The 19579-nt window shown below is 44.8% G+C and overlaps 1 protein-coding gene across 1 annotated transcript; it reads left to right on the plus strand.

Moving 5' to 3' along the window:
• The first annotated feature begins 423 nt into the window (after positions 1–423).
• Positions 424–18065, plus strand: acsl2 (acyl-CoA synthetase long chain family member 2). The gene is made up of 21 exons (XM_035379844.1): positions 424–543; positions 7342–7595; positions 7988–8102; positions 8458–8522; positions 8654–8755; positions 9015–9114; positions 9308–9486; positions 10320–10352; positions 10526–10577; positions 10694–10767; positions 11075–11152; positions 11257–11391; positions 12458–12592; positions 12810–12905; positions 13063–13135; positions 13259–13347; positions 13519–13635; positions 13834–13977; positions 14346–14447; positions 14743–14814; positions 15166–18065. The coding sequence occupies exons 2-21, from the start codon at positions 7344–7346 to the stop codon at positions 15304–15306; spliced, it is 2154 nt and encodes a 717-aa protein (XP_035235735.1). The 5' UTR covers positions 424–543; positions 7342–7343; the 3' UTR covers positions 15307–18065.
• The last annotated feature ends 1514 nt before the right edge of the window (positions 18066–19579 follow it).

Genomic DNA, 19579 nt, shown 5'->3' on the forward strand with positions numbered 1-19579 from the left:
AAAGGAAGGAAGATGGCAACATTGCCCACCTTCCATCAAATAATCATATATACAGTTGTAAAGATATTGAGCATAAGACTACAGATCACTGATAATCAGACATAGCCTACAGTAAAACAGAAGTTCTGTTTACTGTATGACCTTGTCACGGCAAATATTGTATATGTTGTGCATTTAATATGCTAATGTATGTCTTCTATATATGGGTTATAGCCGCAATTTAAAGTTTTAGGCATTGCGTTTCGTTTTTATGTATTTTGCATAGTTTCGCATGATATTGTTAATTTGTGTCCCATGGATAATACGATTATTTTAATAACAACCTGAATTAAGTATGGCGTTTTATTAGCTAAAGTAATTGTCCCTCTTTTATAATGACGTAAATCGGGAGAGGAGGAAGGGGGAGAGAACGAGGGCGGTGTTCCCGGATTGGGGGGTGGGGGCATTTTGGGCGCTAGCAGAGTTTGGGAAGGACTTTTGTGCAACTCCGTAGAAGAAACTGGGAGCAAAAGTAGAGAAAAACGGGTGACTTATTTTTCCCAGGTAAGATTTCGGTGCCCCTCATATTTTCACCACAAAAATTACACACGACAATGGTCTAAAACACAGCAGTCGTACAGGTTAGTGATAACAAGTCAGAAAATTGCACACATTGATAATATTACAAAAATAAATTACTGGAGGGCAGGGTTTTCGCGTGTTTATTTATGCGGTATCCTGAGATGTAGTGGTACAGTGATCGAGGACAATTGACGTGGATCAACATAACGATGCGTCACGGCAACTGAGAAAAGTAAATCGGCTAGTTGGACTGTATTTCAAATGCTAGCGTATATCAGTTGTTGAAAGATGACAAGTAACTTTACATTGCACATTAAAAGTTGTGACGAGCGTAGGCTACGCTACAAAGGCTGTGCGTTCTCATCGAAAATATGTTTAGGGGGAATGTAAACATTAATTCTGGGTGAACAGAAATGTGCAAGGCACAATTTAACTTCAAAATACCATTAATCGGAATTATCTACACCCCTAAATTGGTTGAACAAGACTTCTGTTGGTAGCGTGCTTTGTTGTGCAAGAATTATAATTATCCAAATGAATGAGATGGCCCTTAGCCAACTACATAAGGCGAAAGGAAATCAGTGGTGAATTTCTGTTTTTGTAATATTTTGTGATAACTGCTCGCACAAACGCCATTTACTGACGAAATTACGTAGGTGTTCAATTTTCACCCAATGCTTATGGGCCTACCATTTATTCAGTTAATTTCAACGTTTGTCAAGCTTGATAACTCTGCAACAAGCATGGGGATGTAAAGTTGTTTAATTGCTTGCTTAAATCGGGATTCTGTGCCCGTGTGTGTGCCTTGACATGCGTTCCGTTCTTTCTACTGGACACTGTATGTGTGTGGGAACTGGGGCCAGCACGTTGACGTGTCCCATGCCGTTGGAATGCACAGTCTCTGAACACGGGTTTGAGTTGTTATGTCGCTGCCACCCTGAGAGTAAGTAACAGTCTGGCGTAACGCAGTGCGAGACTGCAGCGTTGAACCTGCCCAGTCATGCATGGTACGATGAACTAGTTTGACGCTCATAAACACTCGCATGTCCAATATGCCAGGAGAGTGGAGTCTGACTGTAATGTTGTGGTCCCCAAATCCCTGCTCGTATAATAAACGGAGGGTGGTCAAAAGTAATTCCTTTTCAGATCTAGTTTAAGTGGCTACAGCGAAGCGACAAAGCGTCGCAGACCAATTTAATTTAGGGTATGTTTATCAAGAGGAAATGATTCGGGTTAAGTTTTTTTATGCTTGAAAAGTTTCAAATATTTTTTTTAGACAACAGCAGTGTATTCCCAATGGGGTATGTGAGTAGCTAATGACAATTTGAATAAACAAATGCAGAATAATGAATAACATTATGTTTAATGTTGCATTCTGGAAAAAAAAAATCTTCAAATCATAATTTACTAGGTAACGGGTGTACTGCTTCCAATTAGTTTTGTCATTGGTTAATGTTGAAGTTGAATTTGAATGTGAGAATGCAGAAGCATGAACTATGAATAATGTTATTTCTCAGGGTCACTGTTCGCTCTGAAATACACCTGCATCTGTGTGACTCACAGTGACTGTGCATCACTTGCAACCCGGTGAGAGATTTTGAAGGGAGGGAACGTATCTCAGTTTGAGACTCCGGGACAGTGATTCCGTTCGGCACTGTGATGGTTAATGTCTCCCTTTCCCCCAACCTTCATCGCGAGGCAGTGGCCCTCTGCTTTCTTCCTCTCCCCTCTGCGGTTCCCTCTCCTGGTTCTCATTGTGGCCGCGTTCACGCTTCATTTGGGAATCGGAGCTGGAGAACACCCAGGCATTTCGCTCCCCACCGACACAAACTTGCTCATTAACCTCCTGCTTCTGTTGTGCCCGCCCCGTTCACTGTTTTCTTACTAACTTTTCTCTGCACCTCCTGTCCAAAACCACTTTTAGCCCTTTGCATCTAGTGTTATTGTGAAAATCTTTCTCTTTCTCTCACACACACACCACATACACACACACACACACACACACACACACAAACACACAATCATGCACACACACAAACACACACACACACACAAACACACACACATGCACACGCTGTATCCATCTCGCACTCTCTATCCCTATAATTGTATGCTTCAGTGTTTCTAACCTTACACGTACATACCTCTTACCGTCTCACTCTTTAAAGTGCTATCTACATGAATGGCTACTTAAAAGTACCCATTAAAGAGTATGCACTGTAGATTATTTTAGTGCTTGTGTAACCATGCAGGGTATTAAATGTGTTTTGAGCACATACGAGCAATGTGTCACAGCAGAGCAGAAGTACATTATCGGTGATGTTTGGATTAAGTGGCCAGCTATTTTGTGTCCTCGCTATTAAACGCAGGCAGAGCACAAGCTGTTCAGTGTTATAAACCCAGCACATGGATCACCGTGCAGTGCATTTTGCTAAGAGACTCTCTCTCACTCACTCTTCCTCTTCCTACCTTTCATGGTCAGTTGGCAACATTTTGCACTGAGTTTTTCTTCCTCTCCTAAGGTGGGCACTCCAACACAGTGCATTGGGCACACACACACATAATCAGATTTACACCTTTGCATAATCGTAGAACAACTTGCCAAGACGGTCTGAATGGCCTGTTTTTGTCTTTAAACCTTTTTATGTTCTTGAATAGTTTTTTTCAAGGTGACCTGGTAAACAGATGAATGTTGTTGAATGTTGAAATATTTTAAAATAATTTTTTTATATAATGAACCATACTGGTACCAAACTCAGATGGATCATGTAGCCGTTGGATGAAATATTCAGAATTGAAGTGCCATTGATATCCTGTGTATGCCCATTCAAAAATATAGCTTGATTAATCTACTGTAGTTACAGTTTAACTGTTGCATTTGTTCCTGTACTTAACACCTTAGTAACTATTTTTAAAACCATAGTTTAAACATATTTACTATGCTTGTTATAAGATATGAGTCTAAACACTTAACTCCCAAGTATCCATGTTGCATTAATGCCAGTTCCTATAGATGGGTGCCTAATGTGACTTAGCCTAAATCTAGTGTGGTAATTTTAGATAGACAAATTTGTAATTGTAGCTGCTATTAGGCTACATAAAGTTACAGAACTAATGTTAGCCATCCGTGACTAACTAACTGGGCTTACTTTTGGTCTCATCATTTCGATTAGCATTAACATTGATTATATTCAACTTTCCGGACTGGTCTCTGCCAAGCAAAAATGTTTTTTTTTGCCATCAGAATGGAAAACATGCAGGTCATGTGGCAGGTGTTGATATACAGCTTAAATAATAGCAAGATACCCAAAAGATGGACCCATGCACTGTAGTGGAAGGTGTTTCTCCAGCTGAGTGTTTATGATTATGTCAATCTAGTGGCCTAGATGGCCTATATGATAAAGAGAGTCTGAAATGGCAAATAAGGAACCTTTTATTCTTCAGAAGAGTAAAACACTGCATTAGCAGACATTCAAGCAACACTGCTGCAGCTTTTTTTAATGAATACTGCAGGATTTTTCTCTGACAATATATTTTAAAAATTTTGTGATTAAAATAAAAGCAGTCATTGTAATATTTTTTCCATTATCCCAATCTGAACTAATTTATGCTTCTGGCGGCATCAAAAATTTGTGTTGATTGAATTTGTGCTCTGCCTGTTCAATTCAAAGATAGGAATTGAAATTGATGAATGCTTTTCAACAACTCTTTTTCCCATACAATGTTAGTAGCCTGTGACACCCGAGAATCTGCAGGGCTCCCTTTCAAAATGCTAGTGCAGTTTAATTTGTCTCGGGGAGACCGAGTTTGTTCATGAAGGCCAGACATTACTTTCGGAGGCAAAAAAATAGTAGAGCATTTGTTAGAGAAATGATCGCATTTTGCTATGTTGTCCCCTCCCTGGAACCACTAATAATAGCTTTCTCAGAACTGTGTATGTGTGTGTGTGTGTGTGTGTGTGTGTGTGTGCGTGCAGCTTTTGCCTAAAAGTCCTGATTCTCTTGTTAGTGGCTCTTTCCACATGAACACTGAAAGCCTTACAGTTCTGGCTGAATTAGTCATGCTTGGCTGGAAATTGTACTGTTTAAGTAGTTAGTTACTTTTCATGCTACTGTTAGTGCTTACCTTTTCTGTTTATGGGTAAAATACCACTGATGCTACTGAAGAAGTTAGTTATGCATAAAGAGATAAATAAGGCTTACAGAGCTTAGGGGCTTGCTTGCTAATAGTTTTAAAGCAAATGTGCTTTAGAGTTGCTACAGCCAGTGGAGGAACTGGTTGTTTGGCTTGCTTAAAGAGGACCTGCGGGAAGCTGTGGATCTATGGATGTGGAAAACTACTTCCAGGTGCCTTTCCAGTGCCTAGTAGGCCTATTTCCTTTCACAAGCCAAATGTGTCTCTTTATGACACATTCCAGCTCACTTTCTGTAATGTACGGGGAACAGAGCCTCTTTTCCAGGAATCGCACTGGTTTGTGGTTTAATTCCTATTGCATTCTCTTGAATGCCATTTTGAATGAGCTAAAACATACTTTCATTGCCATTGCTACCTTAGGTTTTTAGGTGTGCCAAGCTGATAAAATGCTATTCTGCTTGTTCTAGAGGCCACCTTAGGCTGTTGCCAAATTCTTGTTCAAGTTGTGTCATGTTTGCTAAATCTGTAATTAGTTCTTCATTCAAGTGCGAGAGAGCGATAGATGGATAGGGGGAGCGTAGGGGAGGTAATATCAGCAGACATTTCATGTTAGCTGTGATTGTCGCAAGAGATTTAAAAAATGAAACACCTTCCTGTAGGCAGGCTATGCCTCTGTAGGTGTTCTGCTTTTAGTAAATGTGATTACTCCCGACACGCTGATTAATGGAGCTTTGCTTAGTGTTGGCGTGGTAGTCTGGCTGTGTGTTGCTCTCCCTTTCCCTTCCGCTATCTTCCTCCCTCCGTGCCCTTACTCTTTGCAAGTATGTGCCAGACCGGTGAAATACTCCCTGTCTGGTTCTGACAATAGGCTTGATAAATTGTGAGTGTGAGAGGGAGGGAGAAGACAACCATTGAAATGGAGGAGGATTCTTCTCCCCTGTCATTCTTTGCAAACAAAAAAAATAAGAAGGAATGTTTGTATTCATTTTTGCTTTCGCTTTTCTTTAGAACAAAACAGTGGGATCCACCCGTCGGCTATTGCAAATGTCTGGTTGCCCCTGCGGGTGAATTCCATGTACTCAGACCGCTTCAAAAGATTGTTTGGTGGTTTCCATTTTGCTCCGCTCCCTAACTGTTCAAGTTAATGGGTTGTTTGGCCAAAAGTCTACCGTGGGGGAGTTGAAATTTCATATTATGTAGACCTGTGTCCGGTTAGCGCAGACGCTGACTAAGCTCCCCGTGCTTGTGGTTCGGTTGTTCGCCAACTGAGGAAAGGAGAGCAGCGGGGAGTCTGTGGGGAACTGTGTTGGGTTTGTGTCTTTAAACGGGGGGAAAGAGAGGGGAGGGCACTCGGTGGAGTGACTGAAGGAGAGGGGGTGACATCACTCTTTATCCTCTTTATTTCGGAAAATGGGGGGAGGAAGTGGGTGAGAGGTTGAGGGAGAGTGGGGGTGGATTTATTTGATTGTGAAGTTGTTTCTATGGAGTGGCAAAAGGGGGGAAAAGAGGTAGAGGGGGAGACCATTTGCCTGTAATTGCGAGAAACGAGTGCAAGTAGAAAGCTTGTAAGTGGAAGTTTTGTAAGATGAAAGGAAGGCATAAATATGTTTACAAGCTTTTTGCTTCTTTCCATTATGGTGATTTTTCTCTCTTGCTGGGCCAGTAAATGTTCACTTTCAGGGCATTTTGGGCAGGAATAAAGGCTTGGCATGCGAACGTACAGGCAAACAGGCCAATGGACAGAGATCCTGCCCTGACAGTTGCTCAGTGGCCCCTCCCCCTCACCCCATTTTACCACCAGAGCAGGCCCAAACGGCGTCGCCCCTCCCCCAAACCCCTCTCGTCTGCTCTGTCATCACCTCCGTCGCCACATTCTTCAGCTTTCCGTTTTCCCATCATTTCTTTTCCTCTCTCCATTCATTTCTTTTCCTTTATTCTTTTTCTTCTTTCGCTTTTCCTCTTTTCTCCCGCCGTTTCTAGAGGTCTCTTTCTCCGTCGGCACAATGCTCAGTGTCTCTGTGGTGACTGTCACGGTGTGGCCAAGAGTAACCTTAGCGCCTGTTCCTTCTTGGCCAATCAGAATCGGCTTCCTGCGTCATCCCGATACACCCCCCACCCCCCCCCCCCCCCATCCATTCCTGCTTCTGTTTTCTCGTGTGGCTTGCGTCTGGTGTGCGGATGGGTGGCGGTTTTGGGGGTTCGGAGCACGTTGAGAACAAGGGCTCTCTTCTCTTCTGGCCTGCGGTCCTCTGTAATGACAAATGATGAGTTGGGCTATCATGGTAAAAAGTCCCGGTGCTATTAAAGACATTTATGCCCAAATCATTTAATAAGATTCATAATAGAGTTTGATGTAATAATGGGTCCACTCTTAATGTGTAATATTTCGGGAAAATAGCAGAACAATGTAATATAATTATTAAATGGAGTTTTATTAATTTGCGGTAATGATTCCCAGTAATGCCGTTCCACCCAGCTATTGTGTTTGACTCGTTTCTCATTCACCTACCTTTTGATGATAACTGTTTTTGCACTGTGGCATTGTGGGTAAAGTGCCATTCCGTGCACTGTCCGGGTTGCGTAGTTGGAGTTCTGCGTGTGTCCTGATGACGCAGGTGGGAGTGTGTAAGCGCCCTTTTCTCCCAGCGATGCAGCTCCAGGAGTGGTTCCGGTCCCTACGCTCCGGCGGGGGGGTGCGTTTGCCGGAAGCGGACGAGATCCGGAGCCTCCTCCCCTCCCTGCCGTACTCCTCCTCCTTCTCCCTGTCCTCCCTCTCCCTGTCGCCCTCCTCCCTGCTGGGGCTGGGGGCGCTGGCCTCCCTCACTGCCTACTGGCTGGTGACTCGGCCCCGCCCCATCCGGCCGCCCTGCGACCTGCACTCCCAGTCCATGCCCATGCAGGTGAGAGCCGGAGGGTTTCGCTGGGTGGGGGGAGTCCCGTGTGCGGGCAGCCACGTGCTGGAGATGGGTTTATGACTGGCAATGAAGTGTGTGTTTGTGTGTGTGTGTGCGTGCGTGCGTGCGTGCAAGTGCGTGAAAGACTTCTAGTCGGAACTGTGTGTGACTGTATATTTGTGTGTGTGGGATAGCACGTGCATACGTGTGTGTGTCTGAAAGGCTTCTAGTTGTATTGTAACTGTGCGAGTGTGTGTGCATGTTTCTATGTATGAGAGTTTGCGTTTGCGGGTGAGCGGGTACGTGTTTTCATGTATGACAGATGTGCAGTTGTGAGTGTATTCTCCCGTGGTGTAAATAGAGAAAACGTGTCCGTTCTGACAGCGTTTCGCTTACAGGGAGACCCCAGCTGCAGACGCTCAGCTCTGCTTAAGGACGACACGCTGCTGGATTTCTACTACGAGGACACCAGGACGGCCTACGACATGTTCCAGAGGGGCCTGGGAGTGTCAGGTCAGAGCTGCAGGCTTACAGTGGGCAGCAGGAAGCTGTGCTACAATGCTAACGCTTTCTTCTCTAGTACTCAGTGGCATAAAGGGAAGAGTTCTTAGACCCAGTGCCATGTTAATGAGGCACACGTGTAGTCTTCAGTCGTATGCGAGTTGTTATGTATTTTCACATTGTACTGTGTTTGGCCTTTTTGCACAGCCGGGTTTTCTGTTACTGTTTTGTGTCTGCTGTGCCGTGTCTGCTGGCATATTCGGTGCATACGGTTCTGAGACAAGGAGTGACCTGACCCAGAAAAGAGGGCAGTCCCACGTCTCAGAGAATTTCATTCTGAAATCTGTTGTATCGTCATGGCAACCAGGGGACGGGCCGTGTCTGGGATTCAGGAAGCCAGGGGAGCCGTACCAGTGGATTTCATACACAGAGGTGAGGTGGGGGAGTGTAACATGTCCCCTGCTACCCTACACTTATCAGCCGTGCTGATTACTCTGATTACTGCTCCTACCTGATTGCTTCCTTCTCTCTTGCTGTCTCTCTCTCGTTCTCTCTCTCCTCAGGTGGCTGAACAGGCACAGGTGCTGGGCTCTGGTCTTCTGGCGAAAGGTTGCAAGCCCAACCCTCAGCAGTTCATCAGCATCTTTGCACAGAACAGGCCAGAGGTACATCCTCCTCCACACACCCCCACCCCCATCCTGGTCCATCTCCTCTCTTCTCCTCTCTTCTCCTCTCCCACTCCTGCACCCTCATCTGTTACAGTGTGGATGCTGTTTGACTCACAGGCACCCCTGCTTGTGTGAGTAATTGTTCTCAGAGGACATTGGGCCATTCAAGCAGAGCTGTGAAAAAGTAACTGACAGAATGTAGCCGCGTGATGATCGAGTGCAACCATGTCTCTCTGTCTCCCCCTGATGGCTGCAGTGGGTAATTGCAGAACTTGCCTGTTATACCTTCTCCATGACTGTGGTGCCACTTTATGACACACTGGGCTTGGAGGCCATGGTGCACATCCTCAATCTGGGTGAGAAAGCATCACACAACTATAGAACAGTCACAGTGCCTGACAACAAATAGTACTGCAACACATTTCTATTGAAAGTAGTGTTCCACAATACAAAACTATGATATAAAGGCACTACAATCGTTAATTTTTAGGTGTCATCTCCCCTCCCCTAACCATTCTTGCTCGTGTATTTTCTGTTCTCCATTCACAGCGGAGATCTCGCTGGTGATCTGTGACCGGGAAGAGAAGGCGGAGTCGCTGCTGAGCAACAAAGAGAAAGGCGTGACCCCAACGCTTTCCTGCCTGGTTCTCTTTAATCCCTTCAGCACCGCCCTGGTGGAGAGGGGGAGGAACTGCGGGGTGGAGATAGTGCCACTGTCCCAGATCATGGTGAGAACCACAGTATGACGTCCCAAATGTTTGAGAAGTCTGGGGTGATCCAAGCAGCCTTCTAAGACAAGCACAGTGCTCTGGTCATAATTACTTTCTGAATACTAATGTATTTGGACTCTGGGCAAGCAAGTCTATTCATTATATGTAGCTGTGATTCCCCTGTGACTAAGTAAATGTGAATGTTGAATGACAGTACTCTGTTATGGGGTTATTTCAAGCATTTATTCAAGTACAGTATATGCCAGTAGTTTCGGCCCATAAAATGCACATCATGAATCTAACAGTGTGGCTCCCTCTTGTGGAAGGCATTGTCAGTGCAAGGTAGTTAGTTTCAAAATGTTGGGTAGAACTGGAAAGTTCTTGCATGTTTTGAAAGGGTGCACTTGAGTGTTTTCAAAAGACTGGCTGCCTGTTTGTATAGAGAGTAATTTGTAGGCAATATGATCATCTTTTTCCAAAGAAGATTGATAATATTTAAAGGAATGTTACATTAAATCACAGTGCCTCCACCACCATTTTGGCTCCTAGTCCCAGATAAATAGTACTATAATACAGAGCAGGGGCGCCTAAATTAAATTCATTTTCCACACTTCTGTATGATTACATTTGAGCTCAGGGTATTTCTTTTACTGAAACCAATTTTTAGAAACGCATAGTTATAAATATAGAGGGATAATTCATCATTTAATTAGACTGGTTACATCAGTGAAATTGGTTGAAACAAAAACTCAGCTGACACACAAATCTCTTGGAATTTAATTTCACAGTCTGTGTATGGAGTATTAGATGAGATTAATGGAGTGCGTGTGCGTGTTTGTTTTGACTTGCAGGAACTCGGGCGACAGAATCTGAAGGATCCCGTGGTAAGTCTTGCGCACACACACACACACACACTCTCCCTCTTCCCCTGTTTTTCCCACCGCGCAAACAGTCCCGTCTGTTTGCGCCTCCTGCACTTCCTCCTCCAGCTCGGTCAGCCTGGGAAATAACGTCTCCTGTCCATCTGTCCCTCCCCATCTGTCTGTGTGTCTTACAGCCACCCAAACCGGAGGACCTGGCGGTGGTGTGTTTCACCAGCGGCACCACAGGTATGCCCCACGCCGTGACCTCATCATTTTAGCCTTTCTGAACTTTGTGTGCTGAATACAGTGACATCAGCTGTGAATGTGTGATGTCACACTTCCTTCGTCTGTGCACTTCGTAGGGAAGCCTAAGGGAGCCATGATTACCCACGGCAACATTGCGTCAAACACCTCCTCTGTCATCAAGATCCTGGAGGTCAGTCAGTTGGATATTGCCCTCCCCTGTCTCTCAACACCATTCTATATCAACAGAGCCCGTGTGTATCTGCTTTCCCTCCCCCCTTTCTCTCATCAGTTTTTTCTAATATATAGTTTAATTTCTCTTCAAAATCCCAAAAATATATTTAATATATATTTATATATATATATAATTCCTGCCACGTACATTCCTAATCCCATTGCCATGGCTACTACTTTGACAGTTTACCATTTCTTCAGTTGCTAAAAAGCGGCCTGTTTAAAGACAGGAGAGAAGATCCGACGGTTTCCCTCTTCTCCCTCAGGGCTCCTTCGTCATTCGTCAGGAGGACGTGTCCATCTCCTACCTGCCCCTCGCCCACATGTTCGAGCGCATGATCCAGGTGACGCAGCCCCGCCCCGCCCATGGGTCTGTACGCCGCTCGCCCCGTTCCTCCATTTTAAAGCTCCCCTCTGCTGCACTGCCCCCCCCCCCCCCCCCTTACAGGTGTCCATGTTCTGCCACGGGGCCCGGGTGGGCTTCTACCAGGGGGACATCTCGCTGCTGATGGACGACATCAAGACGCTGAGGCCCACCTTCTTCCCCGTGGTACCGCGGCTCCTCAACCGCATCTACGACAAGGTCGGCCGATCCCCCCTCTTGTGTTTTTACCGGCCCCTGTGCGGCAGTCCTGTCACCTGACTGATAAAGCAGAGCTGGATGAGTCACTGGTGCTGCACTGATGGAAGCAGGCCCTCAGTCAGAGCTGTGTATTGTGCTTGTTTAACCTCTGCATGGGAATGGTTGGTCTGTTCTGTATTTCTACTGTATTTTGTTCGTACTGCACTTTCTTTTCTCTCTCCACGATTGGCTGTGATTGTCTTAGTTTCTTGCTGTTGAAGTGTTCCCTGTATATCATGTTATTACTTTATATGTAAATGTAGTTGCTAGGTTATTCTTTGTGTGCATGTGTATGTATGTGATGTGTGTGTGGGTTGTGTGTGCATGAGGTGGCACGTGTGTGCACGCATGCATGCGTGTGTGGGTGGTGGGATGTTTTTGTATGTATGTATGCACATATATAGACTAGTTGCGAGACAGCTCTTTTGTATCCCTGAATAACTGCTTTTAACTGCATTAATCAAGTTTTCAATCTGTGAAAAATATCACATGTATGGACATTGACATTGAATGGTTACTCGGTCTGGTTGTATAACTGTGGGGTCTAATAATTAAATGTGTATGTGTGCGTGTGTGTGTGTGCGTATTTTTACATACATGTACATGCATGTGTATTTTTACATATGTGTGCGTGTGTGTGTATTTTTACATACATGTGTATGTGTGTGTATCTTTACATACATGTGCGTGCGTGTCTATTTTTAAATATGTGTACGTGTGTATTTTTACATACGTGTGCATGCTTGTGTATATGTGTATTTTTACATACGTGTGCATGCGTGCGTGTGTATTTTTACATACGTGTGCATGCTTGTGTATATGTGTATTTTTACATACGTGTGCATGCGTGCGTGTGTATTTTTACATATGTGTGCGTGCTTGTATATGTGTATTTTTACATACGTGTGCATGCGTGCGTGTGTATTTTTACATATGTGTGCGTGCGTGCGTGTGTATTTTTACATATGTGTGCGTGCGTGCGTGTGTATTTTTACATACGTGTGCGTGTGTGCGTGCGGGCGCGTAGATCGTGGGCTCGGTGACCTCCCCGCTGCGGCGGGCGGTGCTTCAGTACGCGGTCCGGAGGAAGCAGGCGGAGCTGAGCAGTGGCGTGGTGCGGAACAACAGCCTGTGGGACCGGCTGGTCTTCAACAAGATTCAGGTCAGCCCCTCCACAGCCCGCCAGCACGGCATGCTAACGAGATGAACTGCAGTGCCAGAGGCAGACTCACACTGCCCCTCCCTGGCATCTCTGGGCCTGGAAACCTGGAGTGCATTTCCTGCAGGCAAGTTTGGATTTGACACTTTATAACAGAGTTGCGATTATAAGTTCTCTCTCTCTCTCTCTCTTTCTCTCTCTCTCTCTCTCTGATTTGCAGGCTAATCTAGGAGGCAATCTGAGGTTCATTCTCACCGCCTCCGCCCCTATCTCGCCCACCGTGCTCTCCTTCCTCAGGGCTACGCTGGGCTGTCTGGTGAGGCTGCCGTCCGTCCGTCAGTGTCTGTCTGTCTGTCCGCCTCTGCTCCCTGCCTGTGTGCTGGGGAGTCTGAACTCAAACCCTGTATGACAGTCTGCATCTTTCAAACTGCACTCAAACTGTGTGTGATGAGGTTTATTCTGGGTTTTCACAGATATTTGAGGGTTACGGTCAGACTGAATGCACTGCCGGCTGCACCTTCTCCATGCCAGGAGACTGGACCGCAGGTAGCTAGCTGCTCGTAGCACCGCGCTGATCTGCTGTGTTAGCGTCCCATATTAACGATGGTGCAGACAGCACGGTTTGGGGTCTGTGTGATGGCATTTTTGTGGGTCACTCTTGTTTCTCAGGTCATGTTGGTGCCCCCCTGCCCTGTGCCATGGTGAAACTGGTCGACATCCCCGAAATGAACTACTACGCCAAGAATGGAGAGGGAGAGGTGAGATGGGGGGCGTGGAGAGATGTATATGCAAGGACAATGAAGCAAGGACGAAACTTGTGAAAAGAGGGTTCAACACAACGTATGGTACAATAAAGCAACCTCTCTCTCTCTCTCCATCCCCCACTCTCTCTCTCTCTCTCTCTCTCTCTCTCTCTCTCCGTGATGTAGATCTGCATTCGGGGTCACAGCGTGTTTCAGGGGTACCTGCAGGACGAGGAGAGGACGGCAGAAGCTCTGGACGGCGAGGGCTGGCTGCACACGGGCGACGTGGGGCAGTGGCTGCCGGTGAGCTCCAGCTCCCACGCAGATCACTATCAGTCTTCTCACTTCCCAACGACTGCCTCGTACCCACTGTTGTTTGTGTCTGCCAGCCGCTTTTCAAACATGTAGACACGTGGAGTTTGATATCGTCGAGCTGTAGATATCGAGGTTGATAACTCTGACCTTCTTTTCCTCCCTCTCCACCGCCCCGCGCTTCGTCAGAACGGCACCCTGCGTATCGTCGATCGGAAGAAGCACATCTTCAAGCTGTCGCAGGGCGAGTACGTCGCCCCGGAGAAGATCGAGAACGTCTACACGCGCTGCGTGCCCGTGCTGCAGGTCTTTGTTCACGGAGACAGCCTGCAGGTAGCCCCCTGACACGCGCTCTCAGCTGACAAATTATCGCATTACGGTATCATCGCGGTCTCGTAATTATGCTCAGTCTGGGAGTAATTGCTCTGGGAATCTCATGCTATTCAGTTAACGCACAACGTGTCTGTACTGCGTTATCGTACCCACAACCTGTCATCACTACTAATTTGCCCTGACATACACACACACACATACACATACACACACACACACGCACACAACAGACCCGCGCCTGATTTAAGCGTGGAGTTAACGGAACGATGTGAGCGAGCGCTCGGTGTCGCGCGCACTTAGCGCACGCGGACGCTCATTAGCTTTAGCGGTGACGGAGGCCTGTTTGCTCTGGTGTCCGGCGTCGGCAGTCTCACCTGATTGGCATCGTCGTGCCCGACCCGGAGGTGTTCGCGGAGTGGGCCAAAGAGCAGGGCATCGTGGGATCGTACGGAGAGCTCTGCCAGAATCCTGTAAGCTCCTCAGTCCGAATGATCTGATCATGTGTCAGTCTTAAACCTCACAGTTGCCATTTACCACGTTTTGATTCAGGAATATGATTTTTCCTGATTTATCAGGAAATTTATATTTTCAGACTATAAATGTCTCTAGTTCCACATTTCTCACTATTGATGAACATTATATCTTGCTATATGACAATAGTGAAAAGAGTGGAAGAGCTCTTGATGTATGTGCTTATGAAATGCTCACTGTCTTAGATGCAGTGAAAAGCCTGTCTCACGTCCCGTCTGGTCTCCCCATTCCCAGGATGTGAACAAAGCTGTGCTGGAGGACATGAGAGCAGTGGGGAAAGAGGCGGGGCTGAAGTCCTTTGAGCAGGTACGCAAGCCAACGAAACGGTCGCATTTCTTTACAATAATGCTACCGCTCCTAATGGACAATGCATCTTATTGTTAAGATCCCATCTACAGAAGTGTTACTTGAACCAAGCCAGGAAACGTCTGGGGTAGATTGTGTGGGGCCAGTCTGGGGAAGCTCGTGTACAATGGACAGAGCTATGAGGAGATGCGGTGATGTAATTTTGAGTGCACGGTAGCAGCCCGCTAACAATGAGGACGTTGTTTTCACGGCCTGTCCTTTTAGAAACCTGAGCCGTCCAATGAAATGCCAGCGTAACCGCAGGAGTAACAGCGTACTGACGGCGTTTCTCCGCCCCCCCCTCTCCCCCAGGTGAAGGACATCTATCTGCACCCGGAGGTTTTCAGTGTCAGCAACGGCCTGCTCACCCCGACTCTGAAGAGCCGAAGAGTGGACATCCGCAGGGTCTTCCAAGAGCAGATAGAGCACATGTACAGCAAGACTCCTCTGTAGACCCTATAGCAACACACTCAGGCCTACACAAACAAGCTGGAAACAACTGGATCAACCATGGTACTTTACTTTCACTGGACCATAATACCATTAGCTGCAGGTTGTCTCATACTCAGGTTAAAGGGAGGCAGTAGTGTATACTGGGATTGTGAATTAGTTTGTAATTACTAAAGTGGAGGTCGGTAATACATTAGCAGGGTATATTCTAATCAGTCATTTAAACGTACAGGCACAGGTGCACTTGACACACAAGTTGTTGATAAAATGTGATGTGTGTGCCTTAAACCATGGTACTTAGTCGAAAGGTTCGAGACAATAGTCTGTTTTAGACTAGTAGTGTTTTTGCTGTTACCAGCTGCAGTTTTGGTGTGATCGGCCTTGACAAGCTAGGCAGCATTAAATAGTTTACAGAGCTGACGTACCATAGCATCGGTGTGTCGTAGAAGCAGGGGACATTGTTAGACAGAACGAGAGGAAGGTGGAAGTTACTGGCATAACTAACATCTGAGGTCTGTGCATGCCTTGGCGTGGACTGTGATGCACCTTGTTGTTAAACTGTACAATCATACACAGTAATCAGACATTAGCGCTAACTGTCGAAGGGAAATGACTCGATGTCTAACTGCATTCACACCAGATCAGGCAATGTCACTGCATGGCCCATTTGTGTGACGCCATGTTGTGAACTTTAACCCCCTCCCCCCAGTCGACTAACTCAAAAAAAAGAAGAAAAAAAAATGGATACAAACGCAAACCGAAGGAAGCTTCTTGCTATTGTTATTTTGCAGCGTAGACTGCCAGCCAGATGCAGACGTCAAAGCTGGGTACACGAAATAAACCAAACGAGGACACTGGGAGAGTATCATCGTTTAGTCCATGAACTCCATAGTACAATAAACTAACATGCAAGAACTGCTAAATAGCGATTCTTTTATACAGCTTAATTCCGATGTTCGGAATTGATATTTAGCTAGTAATTATTGTTTCGGTACTCGTCCCATTACCCGGTACTGTCAAATCACAATGACAATCATAAAATCAAAACTTAGGAAATGAATCGCGTCAGTAATTCATCTGCTATGTAAAAAGCAGAATGATACATGGTAATTTAAACAACTTACGTGATTGGCCACTGCAGCGTGACGTCGGGTTGCGTTCCGGCAAAAGTTGATTCTGGTTCTACTTTCATGCCGCAGGCCGCTGCGTTTTTTTTCGGCACCCCATGCGGTCTCCACTGCCGCAGCCTAAACGTACTACCCCCATTCAAATGAGTGGGAAGACTGCCGCTTTTGCCGCATTACCTGATCTGGTGTGAATCCAGCCTGGACATTGATGGACATTGTATCGTGGTCAGAAAGTGCCTGGCCTGGTGATTAGAAAATAGCATAGGAAAGCAGACAGTTCAAGAGCCCATGTGTGGACAGATTAGTCGCTTATGAATAATTGTAGTCTTTGTTTCTCTGTTCCCTTTTTTGAAAAGAGAAAAGATAGGCGCAGTGCTTTGTTTTCCTTTTCATTAACAAACAAAATCATGGGCAACAAGGGTAAAATCTAATTTACCCAGAATAATGGGTAAAATGTATGATAAATGCAAAATAATTGCTTTTGATTGTGAAGCAAGTTTCTGATAAATGTAAAAGCCTGCTTATCAGTAGATGAAAGATATTGCTGTATAATGTAAAAGTGATTTGCTGGTAAATTAAAAACTGTCTTACCAGTAGTATAAAACCATTGCTAATAAATGTAAAGTCTTTTGTCGTTATATGCAAAAAATATTGCTAGTAAATGTAAAACTGATGGTAAGTGTGAAGAGAATACTGGTAAATGTACAACTGTGAGCACATAGTTAATGTAAATATTTTCTAGCATGATGTATATGTGAAAGCGATTGTCAACATCCCTTTAAGAGGCTTAGATAAAACAAGGATCTTGCATCAAATTGGTTTTAGATACAAAACCCTTTTGTTGATCTAATCCGTTCTAAAAAGTCATCTTTACACGTAAGCGCTATCATCAAAGCCTAACCGGCGTGTAATTAGTGAACACCTGTAAGTCTTTTTAAAGTTACGTTACGCTTCTACACATTCTGGCAGTTACCTCCCCAGACAATGCTATGACAAATTATGCGCCTGCGCCTCCATCGCAGCTAACAACATGTCCTCACAATGTTGCTGGAATGTCTTATCTGTGTTACAGCATTGCCACAACATTCTAACAACATTGTGGGAACGTTTAGCATTTGCTGGGATGTGGCCCTGCTGGCAAATACCAGCACTGGAAGGGTCAGGATTCGAGACCAGCCCACAGGGCACATCCGCAACCCAGCAGCCCCTGCAAGCAATTTATTGACATTACTTATAGTTAAAATTTTACTTGTGATTATTGTTTTTTTTTTAAAAATTTTTAACGTTTACCGTCTACGTTTTTACATTTATAGGCAACATTTTTATATTTTGAGTTTACCAGTTGCACCTGGGTGCTGATTGGTTGCTATGAGTTAAGCTTTCTCATTCATCTCTTGGCCAAGGTCAGTTCCATACCTAATGCCATTGTAATTTAAAAAGCTCTCACTGTAACGTATGCAGTTTGTATAAATATGCAGTTGATTTGTAAATGGATGGTGAACTTTAAACTGTAAATACTGAGAATGGATGCAAATCAAAAATGCAGATTGTATACTATGATATGAACTAATTCCCAAGGTTGTAGGAATTTTGGAATCATTCTGAATGGAGAAATAAAGATGTTATCATCCGTGACATTCTTATATTTATTTATTACAATTGGGCCTCTGCTTTACTAACAAGGCAAAATCCTAGTTTTCTCTCATTTCACTGAGATTAATATAATGACTCCAAAATAAGTGTGAAATATTTGATCATGAGTGCACATCATGAAAGTAGGTGCTCCTTTTTACATTACATTACAGGCATTTAGCAGACGCTCTTATCCAGAGCGACTTACACAACTTTTTACATAGCATTTTTACATTGTATCCATTGATACAGCTGGATACATACTGAAGCAATGCAGGTTAAGTACCTTGCTCAAGGGTACAACGGCAGTGTCCTTACCCGGGAATCGAACCTGCGACCTTTCGGTTACAAGCCCAGTTCCTTACCCACTGTGCTACACTCCGTCCTTTAATTTAATATCTTAAAATAATGAAGCAATTCCACTCCTACCGTTAACATTGTATATCAAGCCCTATAGGTGTAGCTATTTAGCGGTTTGTAATTTCCAAATAATGCTGATGACCGTGTGTATTTTACTGCAGTAAAATTAGTTTTAATTTTGATATTGCATAATAACCGGGTTGGCCCAGGATGCGTAGAGTAGTGCGGTCTCTTCAGAGCAAAAGGTTACCAAGTTTGAATGCCGGGCGAGGGCCATTCTGTGTGGAGGTTGCATGTTTTCCCCATGTCAGAGAGTTTTCTCTGGGTACTCTGGTTTCCTCCAACACTCCAGAGACTTGCAGATTAGGAGAGTCTAAATTGTCCTTGGGGTGTGAAAAGGTGAGCGAATGGTGTGTGGGCCCTGCGATGGATTGGTGGCCTGCCCCAGGGTGCATTTCCATTTCTCTATCGGGAGGATGGGATGATAATGAAAACTGTTCGGCAGCAAAACAATCTAAAAATAAGTTATTAATAGCAGTTACGTTTTTGAAATGTCACTGTGTACACAAAGGCCATTATTATTTTTTAAAATACCAGATTCCATGGCACATAAATACATATATAAGAATGTAAGGCATGAAATGGTATGCTAAGCTTATTCTGAAATTCTGGGACCAAACTAATTTATGCTCTTGCCCATATTATTAACTGAAAGGCTATGCATGCATGCATAATTGTCATAGAACAAAAGCATTTTTTAAAGGTGACTAGCTGCATTCCAAGCAATAATGTATAAAATGAGCATGTTGCTAAGGTAATCATAGAAAGTCCATTTTTCCCCCCTGCTTCACGGGAAGTCTATTAAATTACTGGATATTATTAGCATACATGAGTCTGATTATACCTTACTCAAGTGAGACCTGACTAGAACTTCCCGGGAAACGAATAGAAAAGACTGGATTTCTCTGTCCTCCTTGCTCTGTGTCTGACATGGTCCCACTCACCCTAATAAGAACAAGCTTGGATTAGGAACCATCAGTCATCTTACAATAAAAAAACCTTTCCTTTAAAACACATGAAGTATAGGTTAAAATATGAAAACTACATAAACAGACATCACACCTGTAGTAATATGTACCCCTTTATAAGAGCGTCAT

This window comes from Anguilla anguilla, chromosome 10 (genome assembly GCF_013347855.1).
Source record: "Anguilla anguilla isolate fAngAng1 chromosome 10, fAngAng1.pri, whole genome shotgun sequence".
Lineage (NCBI taxonomy): Eukaryota > Metazoa > Chordata > Actinopteri > Anguilliformes > Anguillidae > Anguilla > Anguilla anguilla.

Coding starts and splice junctions, on each gene's coding strand:
- acsl2 (XM_035379844.1), top strand. CDS start 7,344: ATGCAGCTCCAGGAGTGGTTCCGGTCCCTACGCTCCGGCGGGGGGGTG. Junction 8,756..9,014: donor TTGCACAGAACAGGCCAGAG/GTACATCCTCCT, acceptor TGATGGCTGCAG/TGGGTAATTGCAGAACTTGC. Junction 10,578..10,693: donor TTTCACCAGCGGCACCACAG/GTATGCCCCACG, acceptor TGCACTTCGTAG/GGAAGCCTAAGGGAGCCATG.